This window comes from Adiantum capillus-veneris, chromosome 20 (genome assembly GCF_014529385.1).
Source record: "Adiantum capillus-veneris isolate H3 chromosome 20, ASM1452938v2, whole genome shotgun sequence".
Taxonomy (NCBI): domain Eukaryota; kingdom Viridiplantae; phylum Streptophyta; class Polypodiopsida; order Polypodiales; family Pteridaceae; genus Adiantum; species Adiantum capillus-veneris.
Genome location: NC_140950.1, coordinates 97,614,825 through 97,633,537, shown reverse-complemented (window position 1 = coordinate 97,633,537; position 18,713 = coordinate 97,614,825). Strand labels below are relative to the sequence as shown.

General features: G+C 45.6%; 1 protein-coding gene across 3 annotated transcripts; it reads left to right on the top strand.

Annotated features, from left to right (window-relative positions):
- Positions 1-16,838: 16,838 nt before the first annotated feature.
- On the top strand, positions 16,839-18,488 carry LOC147432961 (uncharacterized). 3 transcript variants are annotated; one of them, XM_086491682.1, is made up of 2 exons: positions 16,839-17,690; positions 18,083-18,488. In XM_086491682.1, the coding sequence occupies exons 1-2, from the start codon at positions 17,150-17,152 to the stop codon at positions 18,085-18,087; spliced, it is 546 nt and encodes a 181-aa protein (XP_086347808.1). In that variant the 5' UTR covers positions 16,839-17,149; the 3' UTR covers positions 18,088-18,488. The 3 variants fall into 3 exon arrangements, with proteins under 3 accessions (XP_086347808.1, XP_086347806.1, XP_086347805.1); XM_086491680.1 differs by having other exon boundaries at positions 18,069-18,488; XM_086491679.1 differs by having other exon boundaries at positions 17,854-18,488.
- The last annotated feature ends 225 nt before the right edge of the window (positions 18,489-18,713 follow it).

Here is an 18,713-nt window from a genome sequence, read left to right as displayed (position 1 = left end):
AGAATAACATCTTGATTTTCCACATTGTTGTCCCTGTACAACCGTCTTGGTTAACCAACCCGTAACCAACATAATGTGAAGACTCCATTTAAAACTCACTTGAGTATGTTAAACGAGTTATCATAACGAAGAGGTGTCTAAATGCATACCCAAGGTTCAAACTTTCTGGAGGTACTTGAATGTGCAATATAACCTCAGCTCATCTTTCCATGAAAGTACTAGGCTGACATACTCATCAGCAGCAACCACGTCCTTGACTTGCGGTGGTTTCTTGCCAATAGTCAACCTCATCCAAACTGATGATTAAGGTTGATAACTTGAGAATAACAGACACAGACTAGAACTAGCCGTAACATGCCTTTCATCATATGAAGCAAACTACAAACCAGAAAGTTAACCGATCTAGTTGTTTCACTTCTTGCTAACGTATGCACTTAGCATATCCTGTAGCGTGCTTTACTAACGTATGCACTTTGCATATCCTTTAGTACTAAATAGAATGCTTGTAAGCTGCCCATCCTACGCGGGATGAATAGCATCAGTAAGACTGAGGTGCTTTCCCCCAACTACTTACAGACAGTCGCCCACGACTGACGACAAACTATGACTCAGTCATTGAGTATCCAGCCATATACTCGATATGTAATGGAGACAACCAACTAGGTTGAAAGCAGATTGGAGTTTCAAGCAGCCAATCACGAACACCCATACTCAGCCATCACCTTGTATGGCAGGGTGTAAACTCATATTAAATCTGCAAGAGAGATTGCACTGGCAGTGCAAAAAATTACAGAAACAATAATGTCCATGAATTTGCATGCCGCTCCGAATAAGTTTGTGTTAAACACTAGGGCCCATAACACCTAGTGTGCATGCATTTAACACAAACATATCCGAACCGCAATTCCATGACAAGACTTTGGACCATAACAGAATGTGACAACCCGGTCACACCTAGGTACCAACCAGGAGACATTCTCATGGACATAGCATACTTAGCTATGTGTAGAAACAACCCTCCGTTAAGGTAGTTTCATAGCACTTGTAATCGTAACAAGTTTGTACGTAGTACCCGACAATTTCTGGCCACTGAAATTGCTCTTGATACTGTGTGCTCAAAATGGTCGAATCCATGGATGCGACCAGCACCTAGGGACTTCGTCGCGACACATTGTTAGATAGTTGGCGCCAGTGTCAGTCCCAGAGACTCATATTCTCCACATGTGGAATATGTCTCAAACAAGGATATCAAGAAAAGAGACATCCATCAAGTACGAGCTGGTACTTGTGTGTGGAGGTAACTACAAACACTCTGCGACAAGAGTGAGAGGGACCCTCATTATCATGCTCCACACTGGCTGAACTGAACTCCTTGAGTTCCTAGACCATGTTGTATCCCATGTGACAACATGTGCCAAATCGAACCCTACAACTAGGTTCGTAACAGCATAAGGTATAGTGGACGCTACGGTCCAAAATACTTAGTTCCAACATGCCCTTGGCATGGCTTTGAAACATTCAAGCGTATTTATACGACTTGCACTGGAAACCGCGGGTGTTGCTTGTGCAATCCAACCCCTTTGGTTAACATATACGTAGTCAAACCCCTTGGTAAGACCCTCTGTAGAAACTGCTCAACTAGCAGGCAATGGTAACCAACATAGTTAACCGTGTACATAATGATTGGAATGAACTCGAAAAGTTGAATTTGTCCGCTACCGTGTGGTAGATTGTGGAATTCTTTCCTTGAAAGTTTAAATGGAAGAGATCAAACTGTGATCCTCAATGCCTATGGGTCGTACCCCAAACATAGGTTCACAGACACACCGTAGTGCTAGAGAGAGAGAGAGAAATCCACACAAGTGAACGGCCTAGAGCTTGTGGACAGCCATGCTGTCGCAACTAATTGCTGCATCTATACTTCCTTGTATAGAGCAGTTGTTGTGAGTTGAAGATTTATCAAAAACCCAACTGGAGTGTCACACTGAAAACATGTAGTGCAAAAATGACATTAGAAACATCCTGAATGACAAGACCCTTGCTTGTCCATTAACGTCGATGTATACTTCCCTGTGTAGATTTGTTCACTCGTGAAAACAATCACCCAAAGAATGCCAATTGTTGGGTCTTACCCTTGGCTTAACAATGGCTCTTAGCCTGCGTGGCTCATAGCCCATGTGCAAATTAGTGTTCAATGGACGAACCGATGAAGACTAATTTTGGGTAACATCTTAGCCACGTGCTAGCTGAGAGTTAGGGCACCTTGGCTCAAGCTGACTCACAAGCAAAACACGTATCAAAAGCTTCTTAGAAGATTTTCATTATTCCCTTAAAGAGAGAGAGAGAGAACGAAAAGAAGAGCATGGCCGGCTGAGGAAATTTCCTTAAATTTCTAGTGGGTGTGTGCCCAGAATGTGTGCTCTTAGACATCTTATGCCCGAAATGCAGATTATCCTATAATCATTCCACAATTTTCCTGTTCGATGCTCTCATCGAGAGAGGCAACAGAAAACACAAGTTAAATCTTGACCATCTACCATGTAGGGTGACTTGAAAGTGGCACCTTTCCGGTGAATCTAGTCAAAATTTTAGGTTCTGTTTAGTATTGTTGAGTGTTGATAACAACCAACAATACATCCGTACTCTGTCCTTGATAGAGTTGGGAGTGTGCTAGTTGAAGTGTAATGCGTGAAGCGGTAGAATCGAATCTATCTCGCTAGCATACCTTGCCGAGAGTGATGGCCTCAAACGTGAAAACCAAAACCATAAGTGCCTTGCACAGTGTAAACTGGTAGGAATTGTGTGAGCTAATATTCCCTATTTTTGCCAGTTCCTCAAACTTGTGTGCCAATGCCCTTGACTCCAAGTCAATGGCAGTATCTCGGCACAAGGGAGAAGCCGTGCTTCATGTAAAATTTCCAAAGCACTTTGCTTTGCACAATGACAGTAATTGCATGGGAAAGTGTAAACATGGAAAATAAAACAAGAAAAACTTAAACTTGGCTAACCTGGTAGTTGTTGCTGCAACCAGTCGTCATGAAATTCCAAAGGAAAAGCTCGCGTAAAGGTGGCTCGTAGCCAAATCTTCCGTGCGAGAGAGAGTTGTCGCGTATGCTCGTACGCCCTCTTGTATCATGTACACCATGAAAGATCCTTCAAGCATAGTGTCAAATCCCTCCCAAGTTTGTATGCTCATAGCATATACCAAACGTGGGCAGTTGCGATGCAAGATGCGTAAATTGAAGCCTTGCTTCACATCAATTGAAGCCTTGCTGATAGCCAATTGAAGCGGTTGTTGACATACAAATAGCAGGACAAAAAGAGTCGACCTTGTCGAGGGAGTTCAACTGAAATTAGCTAGTAATGTGTGGCAAACGTCCTCTATCCGCTTCTAGACACAGTGACAAGGAGTCGGCCATGCCGAACCCCCCACAAATTGAAGCCTTGCTTCATAGACACGTTGTTGTGCTCATAGCCAACGTATGTTCCTGCCATGATATAGCTATCATGGCAACAACGAATCGACCGTGTCGAAAATGACATCGTATGGAGAATCATGAAAGTACCTGCAATAGATATGTAACTTGATTGCAATTGCAAGGTGTACCTAGAATTGCGAATACCACTGCCTGGTAAGTATTCTTCGTCGTCTGCTAGAAGCCGCGACAAGGAGCCAGCCCTGCAACATGGCTTTTGATCGAAAGGATTTTGTATTCAAGCCATGCTTGACTGGGTCTTCCAACCAATCAGTGATGCTTAACAAAATCAATGCTTAAATACTTTGAGTGTTTAGAGCGCACACACCTCGTGTGCATGGCACAATGAGCAATCACATCCGAATCAAAAACACAAAACAATTGCATACCTCATGAATTGCGTGACGACTGTACTACCACGGTGTCAATCTGCAACATCATGCATGCCAAGATATAGCTTGCCTTGGAGCTTTGCGTCCATGCCATCATAACTTACACGCAGAACCGTGTCTGTCTTTGTGCATGTTTGGATTCCCCTTGCAAGCGTTATGGTTGCAGTAGCTTCCTCTTACAGTAGCATACCGCACCACTTGCAAGAGCATGCATGATGCCATAGCTGAGGGAATGCGGATTTCAATTCCCTTTGTCGGCTACATGGCTTTTCGGCCTTTGGCACCTTGCCGATTGTAGCTGACGACCAGGACTTTGTGGAAAAATTCAATTCCCAAAACACGGGAAACTCGTACTTGCCAAGCGGGAAATTGACGGGTCTCATCCCACGTAAATCCGCAATCTCTGAAACCTGCGGCGTCATGGCGATCTTGTGCAATCCTGCACATTGCAGGCAACCTCCTCCCTGCGTGGGAAGGGGTGCTTAGGATGACCCTAGGCCACCCTCCCTTGGGCAGCCAAAAGAAAGTGCCGCTTTTTGTTTTTTTTTAAAAACTAAAAATACAATTTGCATGTGAAACTTGTGGCGCCATGGCGACTGCCGACTGCGCAGGAGCAGAGGAAGACACCACTCATGCATGGGCCAGATTCGAGCAGTGCTGCAAAAGCGAAAAACACTACGGATCTCGGCGCGCATCCATCAAGCTAAACCCCAGGCGCTTCTGAGATGGTCGAAAATCTGCCCCTTCCCGACACGAGCTGGCATACACACGCTGCCTTCGATTGCCCCTTCCTCGGTTGAGCAACCCCGACTTTGCATGCCTTTGCGTGTTGCTCGTTCCTCCTTCCTCCTTCCTCAAAGCCCGAGATAGAGAAAGAGATGCCACGTTTAAACATGTAGCCATAGCTAGGCTTTTCTCTTCCTTGGAAGCTCGCCCAAAGAGAAAGAGAGAGCGAGAGAGAAGGCCATGCTTTCTCTTTTTCCATGGCTCCCCCCTGCTTCCTCTCCACCTTGCTTTGATACCAATGTAAGACCCAGGAGCTGTGTTATGAGGATTCTCCGCCTAACCCCCCGTTTATATAGCCATTGGCCACTGTAACAAAATCCCTCTATCCGCCTTTAGCAGTCAGCCGGCCCTTGGCCCTATGGCTCGAGTCCTACTCGCCTGGGTTTGCCCTTGGCCTACACGGACCCCGGCCACGGTCCAGCTAGTAGTGTGGATAGGGGATCCTAGGGCTAAGAGCCTATAAGTATGGGCGGTTGGGTGGAGGATCCAGGTCTCTAGCTCCTAGGGTTCTCATATTGGTATCAGAGCAAGGTGGGAGGAGGAAGAAGGGAGCTATGGAAGAGGGGAGATGGAGGTCGACCATGGAGGTATCGCATGGAGTTTGTACTCTCTCTCTCTCTCTCTCTCTCTCTCTCTCTCTCTCTCTCTCTCTCTCTCTCTCTCTCTCTCTCTCTCTCTCTCTCTCTCTCTCTCTCTCTCTCTCTCTCTCTCTCTCTCTCTCTCTCTCTCTCTCTCTCTCTCTCTCTCTCTCTCTCTCTCTCTCTCTCTCTCTCGGTCGTAGACAAGTCCTCTGACACGGGAGGAGCGGGAGGTCGTGGGCAGGCGCCCTAAGCAGGAGATGGAGGAGCTCGGGGAAGCCGTGTGCATGGCCCCTTGAAGACAAAAATCCGAGGAGGATGGAGTTGAGGCGGGGCAAGAAACAAGGTGTGGGATCGGTGGCATGTTGAAGGAGGAGGTCGAAGTCGGAGCGTGTGTGCAAGGCTGCTTGCGGGGAAGAGAGGCAATCTCCGACCTGCGTCAACTGCAGGGAAGTTGGGCTTGAAAGGTGCGCGCCACCGAGCCAAAACGTTCACGTCATACCGTCGCACCCCGGCGAGCAGCACAGCTCGAGCCCCGTCATCGCTTGAACAGGAGGTTATTTTTTATTTTATTTTATTTTTAATTCAAACCTTTCATCAAGGGCTCCACACGGAGGCGCCCAAAACATGGGGCACCCTCCCCTAAGGGTCTTAGCCCACGGCAAAGCAAACGCTTTCGCAAATTTAAGGGAGGCATCAATTCGATGCCTTGGAGTTCAGTAGCTTCGAGCCTTGGAAAACAAATAGTTTCATCCTAAGCTGCAGATACAAGAGATTCCGTCGACTTCGGGGATCGACAACTCACAAACTTTCAGATTCAACCTCGTCTTCAGAAGCTGTCCATAACAAGCAATCAGGAATTCTGATGACAATCATGTGGCAAGGAAGCTTCTCGGTTTTGAGAGGCAATCTACACACAGGTCACAGACATGGTATGCATTTTTTGTTCGCTTTTCTGATTGATTAATTACAATTATGCAGTGCACGCAATTGCTAGAGCTGCAAAACGCTGGGCATGCATGGTCATGCCACATGCAAGATAGTGGCAACATACCATGTCGATTCGCGGGACCACTGAGACGACAAGCACAAGGTGCTTTTGTCGCGCCAGCTTTTTGTGACACAAGCAAGCATGCCCGGCATGTCTTGGACGATTCTTATGCATGATTGCACGTTCAACACTCTAAACACAAGCATGGCTTGTGACTCTTGTATGCAATGGAATGAATGATCACGGCTATCATTCATAATGCCACACAGGTACGAGATGCATCACCTGCACGTGTTTTACTTCTTTTCCATTACGTTTATAATTCGACACGGTTAATGTTTTATGCATGCTCGACAAGGTCGACTCTTTTTGCTATGTCATCGATTGCTAATAACATTTATTGGCAATGAGGCCAGAAATACTTAAGGCAGGGTCAAGGGCCGGTTTTTCAGTATCTCAAGGTGACACGCTTGGTCTACTACTGGATCTGTTGAGGGCAGCAAGTTGCTCGGCATGGCCGACTCCTTGTCACTGTTTCTACAAGCCGACATAGGATGCTTGCCACACAATACTGGTTAATTTCACTTGAAATTTCTCGACAAGGTCGATTATTTTTGTCATTCTATTGGCAGCCACATCAGTTGGCTATTAGCACTACCCGATTTAGGTGAAGCAAGGCTTCTCTTTATGCATCTTGCATAGTGACTAACCACGTTTGGCATATGCTATGAGCATACACATTGGGGAAGGAATAGGCAAGGTGTTTGCATGTGAATTCAATTTTGCAGGTTATGGCCTTATGTTCCAGATGAGTGTATACGACATACGAGGGCGTCGGTGCAGATATGTCTATAGGCCATTTTGGAAGGAGTTTTTCTCCCAACTTTCATGACAACTGGTTGCAGCAACAATGACCAGGTTAGCCAAGTTGACGTTTTTCTTGTTTTTTCCATGTTTACACTTTGCTTGGCAATGACTGTCATTGTGCAAAGCAAAGTGCTTTGACAATTTTATACAAAGCAAGGCTTCTCCCTTGTGCCGAGATACTGCCCATTGATTTGGAATCAAGGGCATTGGCACCCAAGTTTGGGGAACTAACCAAATAGGGAATGTCAGCTCACAGAATCCCTACCAGTTTATTATGTGCAAGGCACTTATGGTTTTGGTTCTCACGCTTGAGACTGTCCTAGTAGCCAAGGGCTTACGCTTTTGCATGCAAGGCATGCTAAGCAGGTGGCATGGAGTCCACCACTTCATGGATTACGCTTCCGCTGTCACACTCGCAACTCTGTCAAGGACAGACTAAGTGATGGTTGTTGAACATGATGGTTGGTTGCTATCAACACCCAACAACACTAAAAGGAACCTAAATCTAGAACTTATTTCACAGGCAAAGTGCCAATGCTAAGTCATTTTCATACAATCACGACCCTGCAAGGCAGGTAGGTCAAAATGTGGTTGTGTTTTTCTGTTACCTCTCTCATTGCGAGAGTCATACCTGAAAACTGTGGAATGCTTATAGGATAAGCTACAAGTCAGGCATAAGATGTGTAAAAGCACACAGATTGGGCACACACTCTAGAAATTTAAGAAAAATTCCTCAGCCCAGCATGTTCTTCTTCTTCTCTCTCCTTCTCTTTAAGGGAAAAATGAAAAATCTTCTAAGAAACTTTTGATACGTGTTTTGCTCGTGAGTCAGCTTGAGCCAAGGTGCTCTAACTCTCAGCTAGCACGTGGCTAAGATGCTACTCAAATTAGTCTTCATCGGTTCGTCCATTGAACACTAATTTGCATAAGGGCTATGAGCCACACCGGCTAAGAGCCATTACCAGGCCAAGGGTAAGACCCAACTATTGGCATTCTTTGGGGTGATTGTTTTCAACATTGAACAGATCCACCTAGGGAAGTATACATCGACGTTAATGCACAAGCAAGATTCTTGTCATTACGGATGTTTAGGGTGTCATTTTTGTCATTCTCTCTTTAGCCCTACGGAGTGTCTATGGACATATTGTTTTGGGGTACGACCCAACGGGTGACTGCTCCATCACCCCATAGGCATTGAGGATCATAGTTGATCTGCATTGAGGATCACAGTTGATCTGCATTGAGGATCACAGTTTGATCTCTCTCAGTTAGACTTTTGAGGAAATAATTCCGCAATCTACCACGCGGTAGCGGACAAACTCAACTTTTCAAGTTGATTCCAATCATTATGTACACGGTTAACTATGTTGGTTGTCGTTACCTGCTAGTTGAGCAGTTTCTACAAAGGGTCTTACCAAGGGGTTTGACTACGTAGATTTTAACCAAAGGGGTTGGATTGCGAAGGCAACACCCACGGTTCCCAGTGCAATGCTGTTTGTTTTTTAGGTAGGAGATGTGCTCCTCTCCGTTTGAATACTGGTAAGTGAACATTACGTTCAAACCTCCAAGTACGCATCTATTAATTTGGTGTTATTCCATTTTTTGTATGCTTTGCTTGTTTTTTTTTCAAGACGTATAAGTAAGCTTAAATGTTACAGAGCCATGCCAAGGGCGTGTCGGCACAAAGTATTTTGGGCCAAGTGTCCAATCTACCTTTTTGCCTTATGCTGTTACAAACCAACTTGTAGGGTTCGATTTGGCACATGTTGTCACATGGGATACAACATGGTCTAGGAACTCAAAGAGTTTGGTTTAACCAGTGTGAAGCATGATAATGAGGGTCCCTCTCACTCGCGTCGCAGAGTGTTCGTAGTTACCTCCACACACAAGTACATCTCGTACTTGATGGATGTCACTTTTCCTAGCATCCTTACTTGAGACATATTCCACATGTGGAGAATATGAGTCTCTGGGACTGACACTGGCGCTCAATTCGAAATGATGTGTCGCGACGAAGTCCCTAGGTGTTGGTCACATCCGTTCATTAGACCAATTGACGCACATAGTATCAGGAACAATTTCAGTGGCCAAAAATTTTCGGGTACTAAGTACAGCCTTGTTGTGATTACAAGTGCTGTGAAACCACCTTAACGAAGGGTCGTTTCTACATATAGCAAAGTCTGCTACGTTCATGAGAATGTCTCATGGTTGGTTCCTAGGTGTGACCGGGTTGTCACATTCTATTATGGTCCAACTTTTGCTGCAAAGTATGCTACGTTCATGAGAAGGTCTCATGGTTGGTTCCTAGGTGTGACCGGGTGGTCACATTCTATTATGGTCCAACTTTGTTGCAAGATTTTCACGTAAGTATCGTGGAAAGTCTCGTCATGGAATTGCGGTTTGGATATGTTTGTGTTAAAATGCATGCACACTAGGTGTTATGGGCCCTAGTGTTTAACACAAATTTATATGGAGCGGCATGCAAATCCATGGACTTTATTCTTTCTGCACCCTTTTGCATTGCTAGTGCAATCTCTCTTGCAGATTTCGTATGAGTTTACACCCTGCCATACAAGGTGATGGCTGAGTGTGGATGTTAGTGATTGGTTGCTGGAACCTCCAATCTACGTTCAACCTAGTTCGTTGTCTCCATTCCATATCGAGTATATGGCTGGATACTCAATGGTTGAGTCATAGTTTGTCGTCAGTCGTGGGCGACTTTTTGTAAGTGGTTGGGGGAAAGCACCTCACTCTTACTACTGCTATTCATGGGCGACTTTTTGTAAGTGGTTGGGGGAAAGCACCTCACTCTTACTACTGCTATTCATCCCGAGTAGGATGGGCAGTTTACAAGTATTCTATTTAGTACTAAAGGATATGCAAAGTGCATACGTAAAATCACACTAAAGGATATGCTAAGTGCATACGTTAGCAAGAAGTAAAACAACTGGATCGGTTACCTTTCTAGTTTGGAGTTTGCTTCATATGATGAAAGGCATGTTACGGCTCCTTTTAGTCTCTGCCCGTTATTCTCAAGTTATCAACCTTAATCATCAGTTTTGATACGGTTGGCTACTGGCAAGAAACCATAGCAAGTCAAGGACTTGGTTGTTGCTGAGGAGTATGTCAGCATAGTACTTTCATGGAAAGATGAGCCGAGGTTATATTGCACATTCAAGTACCTCCAGAAAGTCTGAAACTTGGGTATACATTTAGACACCTCTTCATTATGATAACTCGTTTAACATACTCAAGTGAGTTTTAAATGGAGTCTTCACATTATGTTGGTTACGGGGTCGGTTAACCAAGACGGTTGTAGAGGGACAACAATGTGGAAAATCAAGATGTTATTCTTGATTTCATTGAACCTCCCAATGAGTCGGGTTCCGATTCAACAAACCGTTGGATACATGAGGGATGCCACGGTGGAAAACATTAGTGTTCTTATGAAGATACAACCACTTGTGTTTTCGAGAACGAAAACTCTTCCAAAGGGGGGAGTAATGTTAGGACACGGATCCTGCGGGTAGGGCCCTATCCTAAAGGGGGGTCATGGACCCTGGCCACTGGACCCTGGCCACGGGCCAGCTAGCAGTGTGGACAGGGGATCCTAGGGCTAAGAGCCTATAAGTATGGGCAGTTGGGTGGAGGATCCAGGTCTCTAGCTCCTAGGGTTCTCATATTAATTTCAGGACACGGATCCTGCGGGCAGGGACCTACCCTAAAGGGGGGTCACGGACCCCGGCCATGGGCCAGCTAGCAGTGTGGACAGGGCATCCTCCACCCAACCGCCGATGGACAGGGGATCCTAGGGCTAAGAGCCTATAAGTAATGTAAGCCCGCGGGGGACTGGACCATGCAACTCTCCACCCAACCTTGCCATTTATAGACTCCTAGCCCCTAAATATAGCGCCCCTTGACCGCATGTCCGTCCTGGCCCTTGGCCCTACCCTTGGCCTGACAATACTTCCCCCTTGGAGAAGCGTTTTCGTCCTCGAAAACACAAGTGGTAGTATCTTCGTAAGAACACTGATGTTTTCCTTATTGGCATCCTCTACACGGGCCAATTGTCCATATGACCGATACCTGGTGCAGTGAGGAGGTTCAATGAAACCAAGAGCAACATCTTGATTTTAAACATTGTTGTCCTTTTGCAACCACCCGTATCTAAATGGTAACTCATGATAACTCATGTGAGTATCTTGAAAAGTTCATAGCTACTGAAAGATAGAATAGGGAGTGTCCTCATGTCAGACTTCTGAACCTTTTGGAACAGACTTCTGAACCTTTTGGAACACACAGAACCACATGTTCACCCCTAACAAAGGTTACATGCCAACATACTCTGTCAGCACACCTACTAAGTCCTTGACTTATGAAACTATCGGTATCCAACACCACCACAACAGGTGTTCAAAGTTGAAAACCTAACCTAAGCAAATTCTAGAATAAGGAGAGAATCACCTATTCAAAATGCATTGTGCTAACGTATGCTCTTAGCAGATCCTTTAGCACGGTTTACTAACGTATGCGCTTAGCATATCCTTTAGTACTAAATAGAATACTTGTAAGCTGCCCATCCAACGTGGGATGAATAACAGCAGTAAGAGTGAGGTACTTTCCCCAACCACTTACAGACAGTCTTCCACGACTGGCAACAAACTATGACTCAATCATTGAGTATCCAGCCATATACTCGATATGGAATGGAGACAACCAACTAGGTTGAAGGTAGATTGGAGTTTCCAGCAACCAATCACTAACATCCATACTCAGCCATCACCTTGTATGGCAGGGTGTAAACTCATACGAAATCTGCAAGAGAGATTGCACTAGCAATGCAAAAGGGTGCAGAAAGAATAAATTCCATGGATTTGCATGCCGCTCCAAATAAATTTGTGTTAAACACTAGGGCCCATAACACCTAGTGTGCATGCATTTAACACAAACATATCCAAGCCGCAATTCCATGATGAGACTTTCCACGATACTTACGTAAAAATCTTGCAACAAAGTTGGACCATAATAGAATGTGACAACCTGGTCACACCTAGGAACCAACCATGAGACCTTCTCATGAACGTAGCATACTTTGCAGCAAAAGTTGGACCATAATAGAGTGTGACAACCCGGTCACACCTAGGAACCAACCATGAGACATTCTCATGAACGTAGCAGACTTCGCTATATGTAGAAACGACCCTCCGTTAAGGTGGTTTCACAGCACTTGTAATCACAACAAGTCTGTACTTAGTACCCGACAATTTTTGGCCACTGAAATTGTTCCTAATACTATGTGTGTCAATTGGTCTAATGAACGGATGCGACCAGCACCTAGGGACTTCGTCGCGACACATCATTTTGAATTGGGCGCCTGTGTCAGTCCCAGAGACTCATATTCTCCACATGTGGAATATGTTTCAAGTAAGGATGCCAGGAAAAGTGACATCCATCAAGTACGAGCTGTACTTGTGTGTGGAGGTAACTACGAGCACTCTGCGACGCGAGTGAGAGGGACCCTCATTATCATGCTCCACACTGGCTAAACCAAACTCCTTGAGTTCCTAGACCATGTTGTATCCCATGTGACAACATGTGCCAAATCAAGCCCTACAAGTAGGTTCGTAACAGCATAAGGCAAAAAGGTAGATTGGACATTTGGCCCAAAATAATTTGTGCCGACATGCCCTTGGCATGGCTCTGTAACATTCAAGCGTACTTATACGTCTTGAAAAAAAAAAAAAAAACAAGCAAAGTATACAAAAAATTGAATAACACCAAATTATTAGATGCGTACTTGGAGGTTTGAACGGAATGTTCACTTACCAGTATTCAAATGGAGAGGAGCACATCTCCTACCTGAAAAACAAACAACATTGCACTGGGAACCGTGGGTGTTGCCTTCGCAATCCAACCCCTTTGGTTAAAATCTACGTAGTCAAACCCCTTGGTAAGACCCTTTGTAGAAACTACTCAACTAGCAGGTAACGGCAACCAACATAGGTAATCGTGTACATAATAAATCAACTTGAAAAGTTGAGTTTGTCCGCTACCGTGTGGTAGATTGCGGAATTCTTTCCTTGAAATTCTAACTGAGAGAGATCAAACAGTGGGAATCCTCAATGCAGAGCAACTGTGATCCTCAATGCATATCATCTATGATCCTCAATGCCTATGGGGTGATGTAGCAGTCACCCGTCGGGTCGTACCCCAAAATAGTATGTCCATAGACACTCCCTAGGGCTATAGAGAGAGCAGGAAATCCACACAAGTGAACTGCCTAGCTCATGTGGACTGCCATGCTGTCACCACTGATTCGTGCATCTATACTTTCTTATAGAGATCAACTGCTGTGAGTTGAAGATTATCAAAAACTCAGCTTGAGTGTCGCACTGAAAACATGTAGTGCAAAAATGACACCCTAAACATCCGTAATGACAAGACTCTTGCTTGTGCATTAACGTCGATGTATACTTCCCTGGGTAGATCTGTTTAATCTTGAAAACAATCACCCCAAAGAATGCCAATAGTTGGGTCTTACCCTTGGCCTGGTAATGGCTCTTAGCCGGTGTGGCTCATAGCCCTTATGCAAATTAGTGTTCAATGGACGAACCGATGAAGACTAATTTGAGTAGCATCTTAGCCACGTGCTAGCTGAGAGTTAGAGCACCTTGGCTCAGGCTCACTCATGAGCAAAACATGTATCAAAAGCTTCTTAGAAGATTTTTCATTTTTCCCTTAAAGAGAAGGAGAGAGAAGAAGAAGAACATGCTGGGCTGAGGAATTTTTCTTAAATTTCTAGAGTGTGTGCCCAGTCTGTGTGCTTTTACACATCTTATGCCTGACTTGTAGCTTATCCTATAAGCATTCCACATTTTTCAGGTGTGACTCTCTCAATGAGAGAGGTAACAGAAAAACACAACCACATTTTGACCTACCTGCCTTGCAGGGTCGTGATTGTATGAAAATGACTTAGCATTGGCACTTTGCCTGTGAAATAAGTTCTAGTTTTAGGTTCCTTTTAGTGTTGTTGGGTGTTGATAGCAACCAACCATCATGTTCAACAACCATCACTTAGTATGTCCTTGACAGAGTTGCAAGTGTGACAGCGGAAGCGTAATCCCGGAAGTGGTGGACTCCATGCCACCTGCTTAGCATGCCTTGCATGCAAAAGCGTAAGCCCTTGGCTACTAGGACAGTCTCAAGCGTGAGAACCCAAACCAGAAGTGCCTTGCACATAATAAACTGGTAGGGATTCTGTGAGGTGACATTCCCTATTTGGTCAATTCCCCAAACTTGGGTGCCAATGCCCTTGATTCCAAATCCATGGGCAGTATCTCGGCAGAAGGGAGAAGCCTTGCTTCGTATAAAATTGTCAAAGCACTGGTCGTTGTTGCTGCAACCAGTTCTCATGAAATTTGGAAGGAAAAACTCTTTTCAAAACGGCTCATAGCCATATGTGCACAGACGCCCTCGTATAGCGTATACACCTGTCTAGTACATAATGAAATAACCTGCAGTAGGAAATAACCTGCAAACACATTGCCTATTCCTTCCCAATTGTGTATGCTCATAGCCTATGCCAACAGTGGGAATCTTCAATGGCAGATGCCCAAATTGAAGCCGTGCTTCACATAATTACTTTTGTTCGCATAGCCAACAGATGCTTCTGCTAGGTGTTAGTGCCATTACCCGTGACAAGGTACATGATGTGTGCGATGATGCATAGGTATAAACTCCATACTTCACCATCTAGGATTGTCTCCATCGACTGACGTGCGGAAGTAATTTGCCGAAGAGCCATGCCCTAGAAAATTTGGAACCGCAAACTCAAAGATGGAGAAAGAAAGACTCCTGTCAATCGTGTGAGAACTGCAATGCTTAGAAACCATGCCGAGAACCGGAATTAGCTGGCGCCAATAACAGCCTTGCTGTAAAAACCTTCAATCCATGCTTGGAAAACCAATACACCCCTTGGGCAACAATCATGGCACAAATTGACATTCACAAACCCAGCAAAGTGCAGATGATTACATAACCAAATCAAAAAATTACTGCATACCATGCGACTTGCCTATCTGTCGATGACACATGAGCATGCATGCCAAGCATGTCGAATCATGTAGTGAACCGTGCTCAACAATCAAACGTCACCTTGGAGGCTAAGCGAGCCTTGCTTGAACATAACAATGTACAACTTATGCACCATCTGTTATGGATACCGCCTCCCAAAACTGTTCGATTTCAATCGCGTAGAACCTGCATGACAACAGCGGAAGAGCATGCTTCGAGGGCCTTCCCGAAGTGCTTCCTTGAATTGACAAGCCGCGCATAAGGCCGTATGGCTTATATTTTCAAGCTTCATGCGACCTTGACTGTCTTCACCCTTCCCGAAGTGCTTCCTTGAATTGACAAGCCGTGCATAAGGCCGTATGGCTGGTGTTTTCAAGCTTCATGCGACCTTGACTATCTTCACCCTTCCCGAAGTGCTTCCTTGAACTTGAATGGTTGCTCGTAACGATGATTGGCAACCCTCAAGCATTAGGCATACAATACCCGAAAGTTGCAAGACTACATAAACGTGTACTGCACTCGATGTGTAGGTCAAAATTGTCCTGGCTTTGTCGTACAGGACGAATAGGGTTGGAGGGGGTTCATCGTAGGCACCTCCCCTTAACTGGAAGGGCCCTAATCCCCTTGGGCGGCGGACATGAGGACAAACTTTTTTTTTTTTTTTTTTTAAAAGCAAAAACTCCCTCTGCAGCGATGGCGGAACTTGCGCCCTGCAAGAAGTGCTCATCATATGAGTTATGGGCCAAATCACAGTGCGCTACAGGGTCGAAAAGTGCTCCTCTCCCTGCTGTGAGCCCAAAGACACCGAGGACACTCAATTCGGCTCAGGTCCGGTCCTGGCTCTCCTTGTGCGCAGGCAGCCGCTCCCACGGCCCTGCATGTCAAGCTGTCCAAGGGGCATTGCCTGCCTTGTGGGATCCATAACCGGAGCTTTCCGAAGGGCTTTGCATGCAAAACTGAAGCATCATGCAAAGCTTCCACGAGCAGCATGCAGCCCCTTCGGCCTGCAGCCCCTCCATCTCCCATGCTATGCTAATTCCATGGCGAAAGAAAGATGAGAATTGATTCGCCTACGCTTCTCCATGCTGAGAGAGAGAGAGAGAGAGAGAGAGAGAGAGAGAGAGAGAGAGAGAGAGAGAGAGAGAGAGAGAGAGAAGACTCGAGAGAAGGCCCTGCCTCTTCCCCTCCTCCATGGCTGCTCCTTCCCCTGAGCTCTGATACCAATGTAAGCCCACGGGGGACTGGACCATGCAACTCTCCACCCAATCGTGCCATATATAGACTCCTAGCCCCTAAATATAGCGCCCCTTGACCGCATGTCCGTCCTGGCCCTTGGCCCTGCCCTTGGCCTGACAGGGGCACGCAACAAGGACGTAGAAAGATAGAGTGAGAGAGGGAGACCTTGCATGCAGATTCGCACAGAGAGAGAGAGAGAGAGAGAGTTGAACGAAGCTTCATGTTCGTGAAGGAGAAAGAAGCTTTGGAGGCTTCTAGACTCCACCAAGTTCAGTTGTTCGGTTGGCATGAGAGAACCACGTGTGGGACTGACATGGAGAGAGAGAGTCCATGCGATGAGAGAGAGAGAGAGAGAGCATCTTCGCTAGATTCCCTTTTTTTCCTATTTTTCCCCAGCCGGTATCTGCCACCCTAGCTTAGTAATAGAAATCTTATTGGATGTTGGACCAAGCCTGAAGAACCAAGGCTGAAACGATACAGAGGAATGATCATCCCGATGTAGAGACAGGTATATGCGAAGGATCGCCCGAGCTCGGTTTCGAGGGCAACGTCGAGCAATGGTGGGATATAATGGCGTGAGCGATCAGAGGGGAGGATGAAGAATCGAGATGAAGATGAAGGCAGACCCAGCGCCGGCGGGGCTGTTCGCGTTTGGGGCCACAACCTTGGTGTTGTCGTGCTACACTGCGGGCGTGGCGAACCTGCACCCCTCCGACCCCCAAAACCTCATCACAGGCATGGCCCTCTTCCATGGCGGCCTCCTCCAGCTCCTTGTCGGCATCTGTGAAATGTTCCGCTACAACACCCTATCCGCCACCATCTTCATCTCCTACGGCGCCTACTGGCTCTCCTTCTCCTCCCTCCAAATCCCCTCTTTTGGTGTTGCAGCCGCTTACGCCCATCTCGACGCCTCCGTCTTCTCGCATGCTATTGCCATCTCCCTCGCCGCCTGGGCCTTCTGGACCCTCCTCCTCCTCATCGCCTCCATTGGCTCCTCCCCTCCCGGCATCCTTATCCTCTTTGCCTCTGCCCTCCTCACCTTCATCTTGCTGTCTGCCTCATCTTTTGTTGGCACCACACAATGCCTTCTTCTGTATCGCGCCGCAGGGTTCTCCGGTATCCTCACCGCCTTCACTGCTTTGGGCAACGGCATCCTTATCCTGCTGGCTTCTATGGAACCCTTTCCTGTTTGGGATTCCTCGACGCCCAAGCAAGAAATATCCCAGGAGGTCGGTTTGCCGGCGGTTAGCAGCACAACCGTATACAGCCCAGTTTGACCTTGATCCTCAAGGTACGTTTCATGTATCCGCATTTCTGCTTTTTGTGTGGTGTTATATGTGTACAAGTGGAGTATTTGCTGCCCTTATACCGTTTTAGCTGGCTTCAACCCCATCTGATCCTCGGAGCATCATCAAATGCGCGTGTTATAACACAAAAACATGTCTATATAACAGAGAATGCTACTTTCACACAAGGATTTGTGGATGTATGGAGGAAAGCAATGCAGAAATAGAGTTCGGAGATGCAATGTTTGGGGAAAATTATCATCCTAACCATAGTTCCCTAATATACTTTTACAAAGAGGAAACATTTTACACTATTTTGTTGAATTTTACACAGAATATGTCCTTTTGCTCTTACTCCTAACTATCATTATTGAATTTCCAAGCGGCATGATTGTAGGCTGAGACACACTTTTCTTGGAGTCTACGGAGAGAGGGGGCAAGGAAGAAGGGCATGTCCTCTGTTACTTGCCTTCCTATAAAGACATACTAATGTGATCTATAAAAAGCAATGGCATGTCAAAACTCCATTGTGAGAATGGCATTAATTGCGGGGCTGGTCTATGACATATGTGATAATATTGATTAAGCACTCTTGTAAACCTTCATGATTATGTGAATGTACAATGTGGGATTAGCAATCGGGCCATTACCGAATGACATTTTCTAGTTGATTTTGGAAAGGATTAGGTACATAATGAAGGTGAATACGAAGTGTCTCATTACATTTAAGCTGTCTTGTTAACTGTGGCAAATACCAAGCCATATTCAATGTTACAAGAAAGAAAAAGATAGCATCTTTGATAGTCTTTTTTGTCAAAAAGAAAACTGTGTCATGTGGGCAATTGTTCCACCTCCTACTTATTCATCAAATGCACGAAAGCACTGTGTATGAATACATTTCTAGTCGTAAAAATAAAATATATCACCGATTTCTCCACTTTCTACTTGTGCCTTAACAATATACATACTGATCGTATCGGGAGGAAGGTAAACAATAGGAGAAAATTGATTGATGTTGCAATGGAGAT

What these genes read in the sequence shown, in the direction of transcription:
- LOC147432961 (XM_086491679.1), top strand. Translation starts at nt 17,150, where the DNA reads ATGGCGGCCTCCTCCAGCTCCTTGTCGGCATCTGTGAAATGTTCCGCT. An exon ending in GTTTGACCTTGATCCTCAAG is followed by an intron (nt 17,691 to 17,853) that starts GTACGTTTCATG and finishes TCTATATAACAG; the next exon opens with AGAATGCTACTTTCACACAA.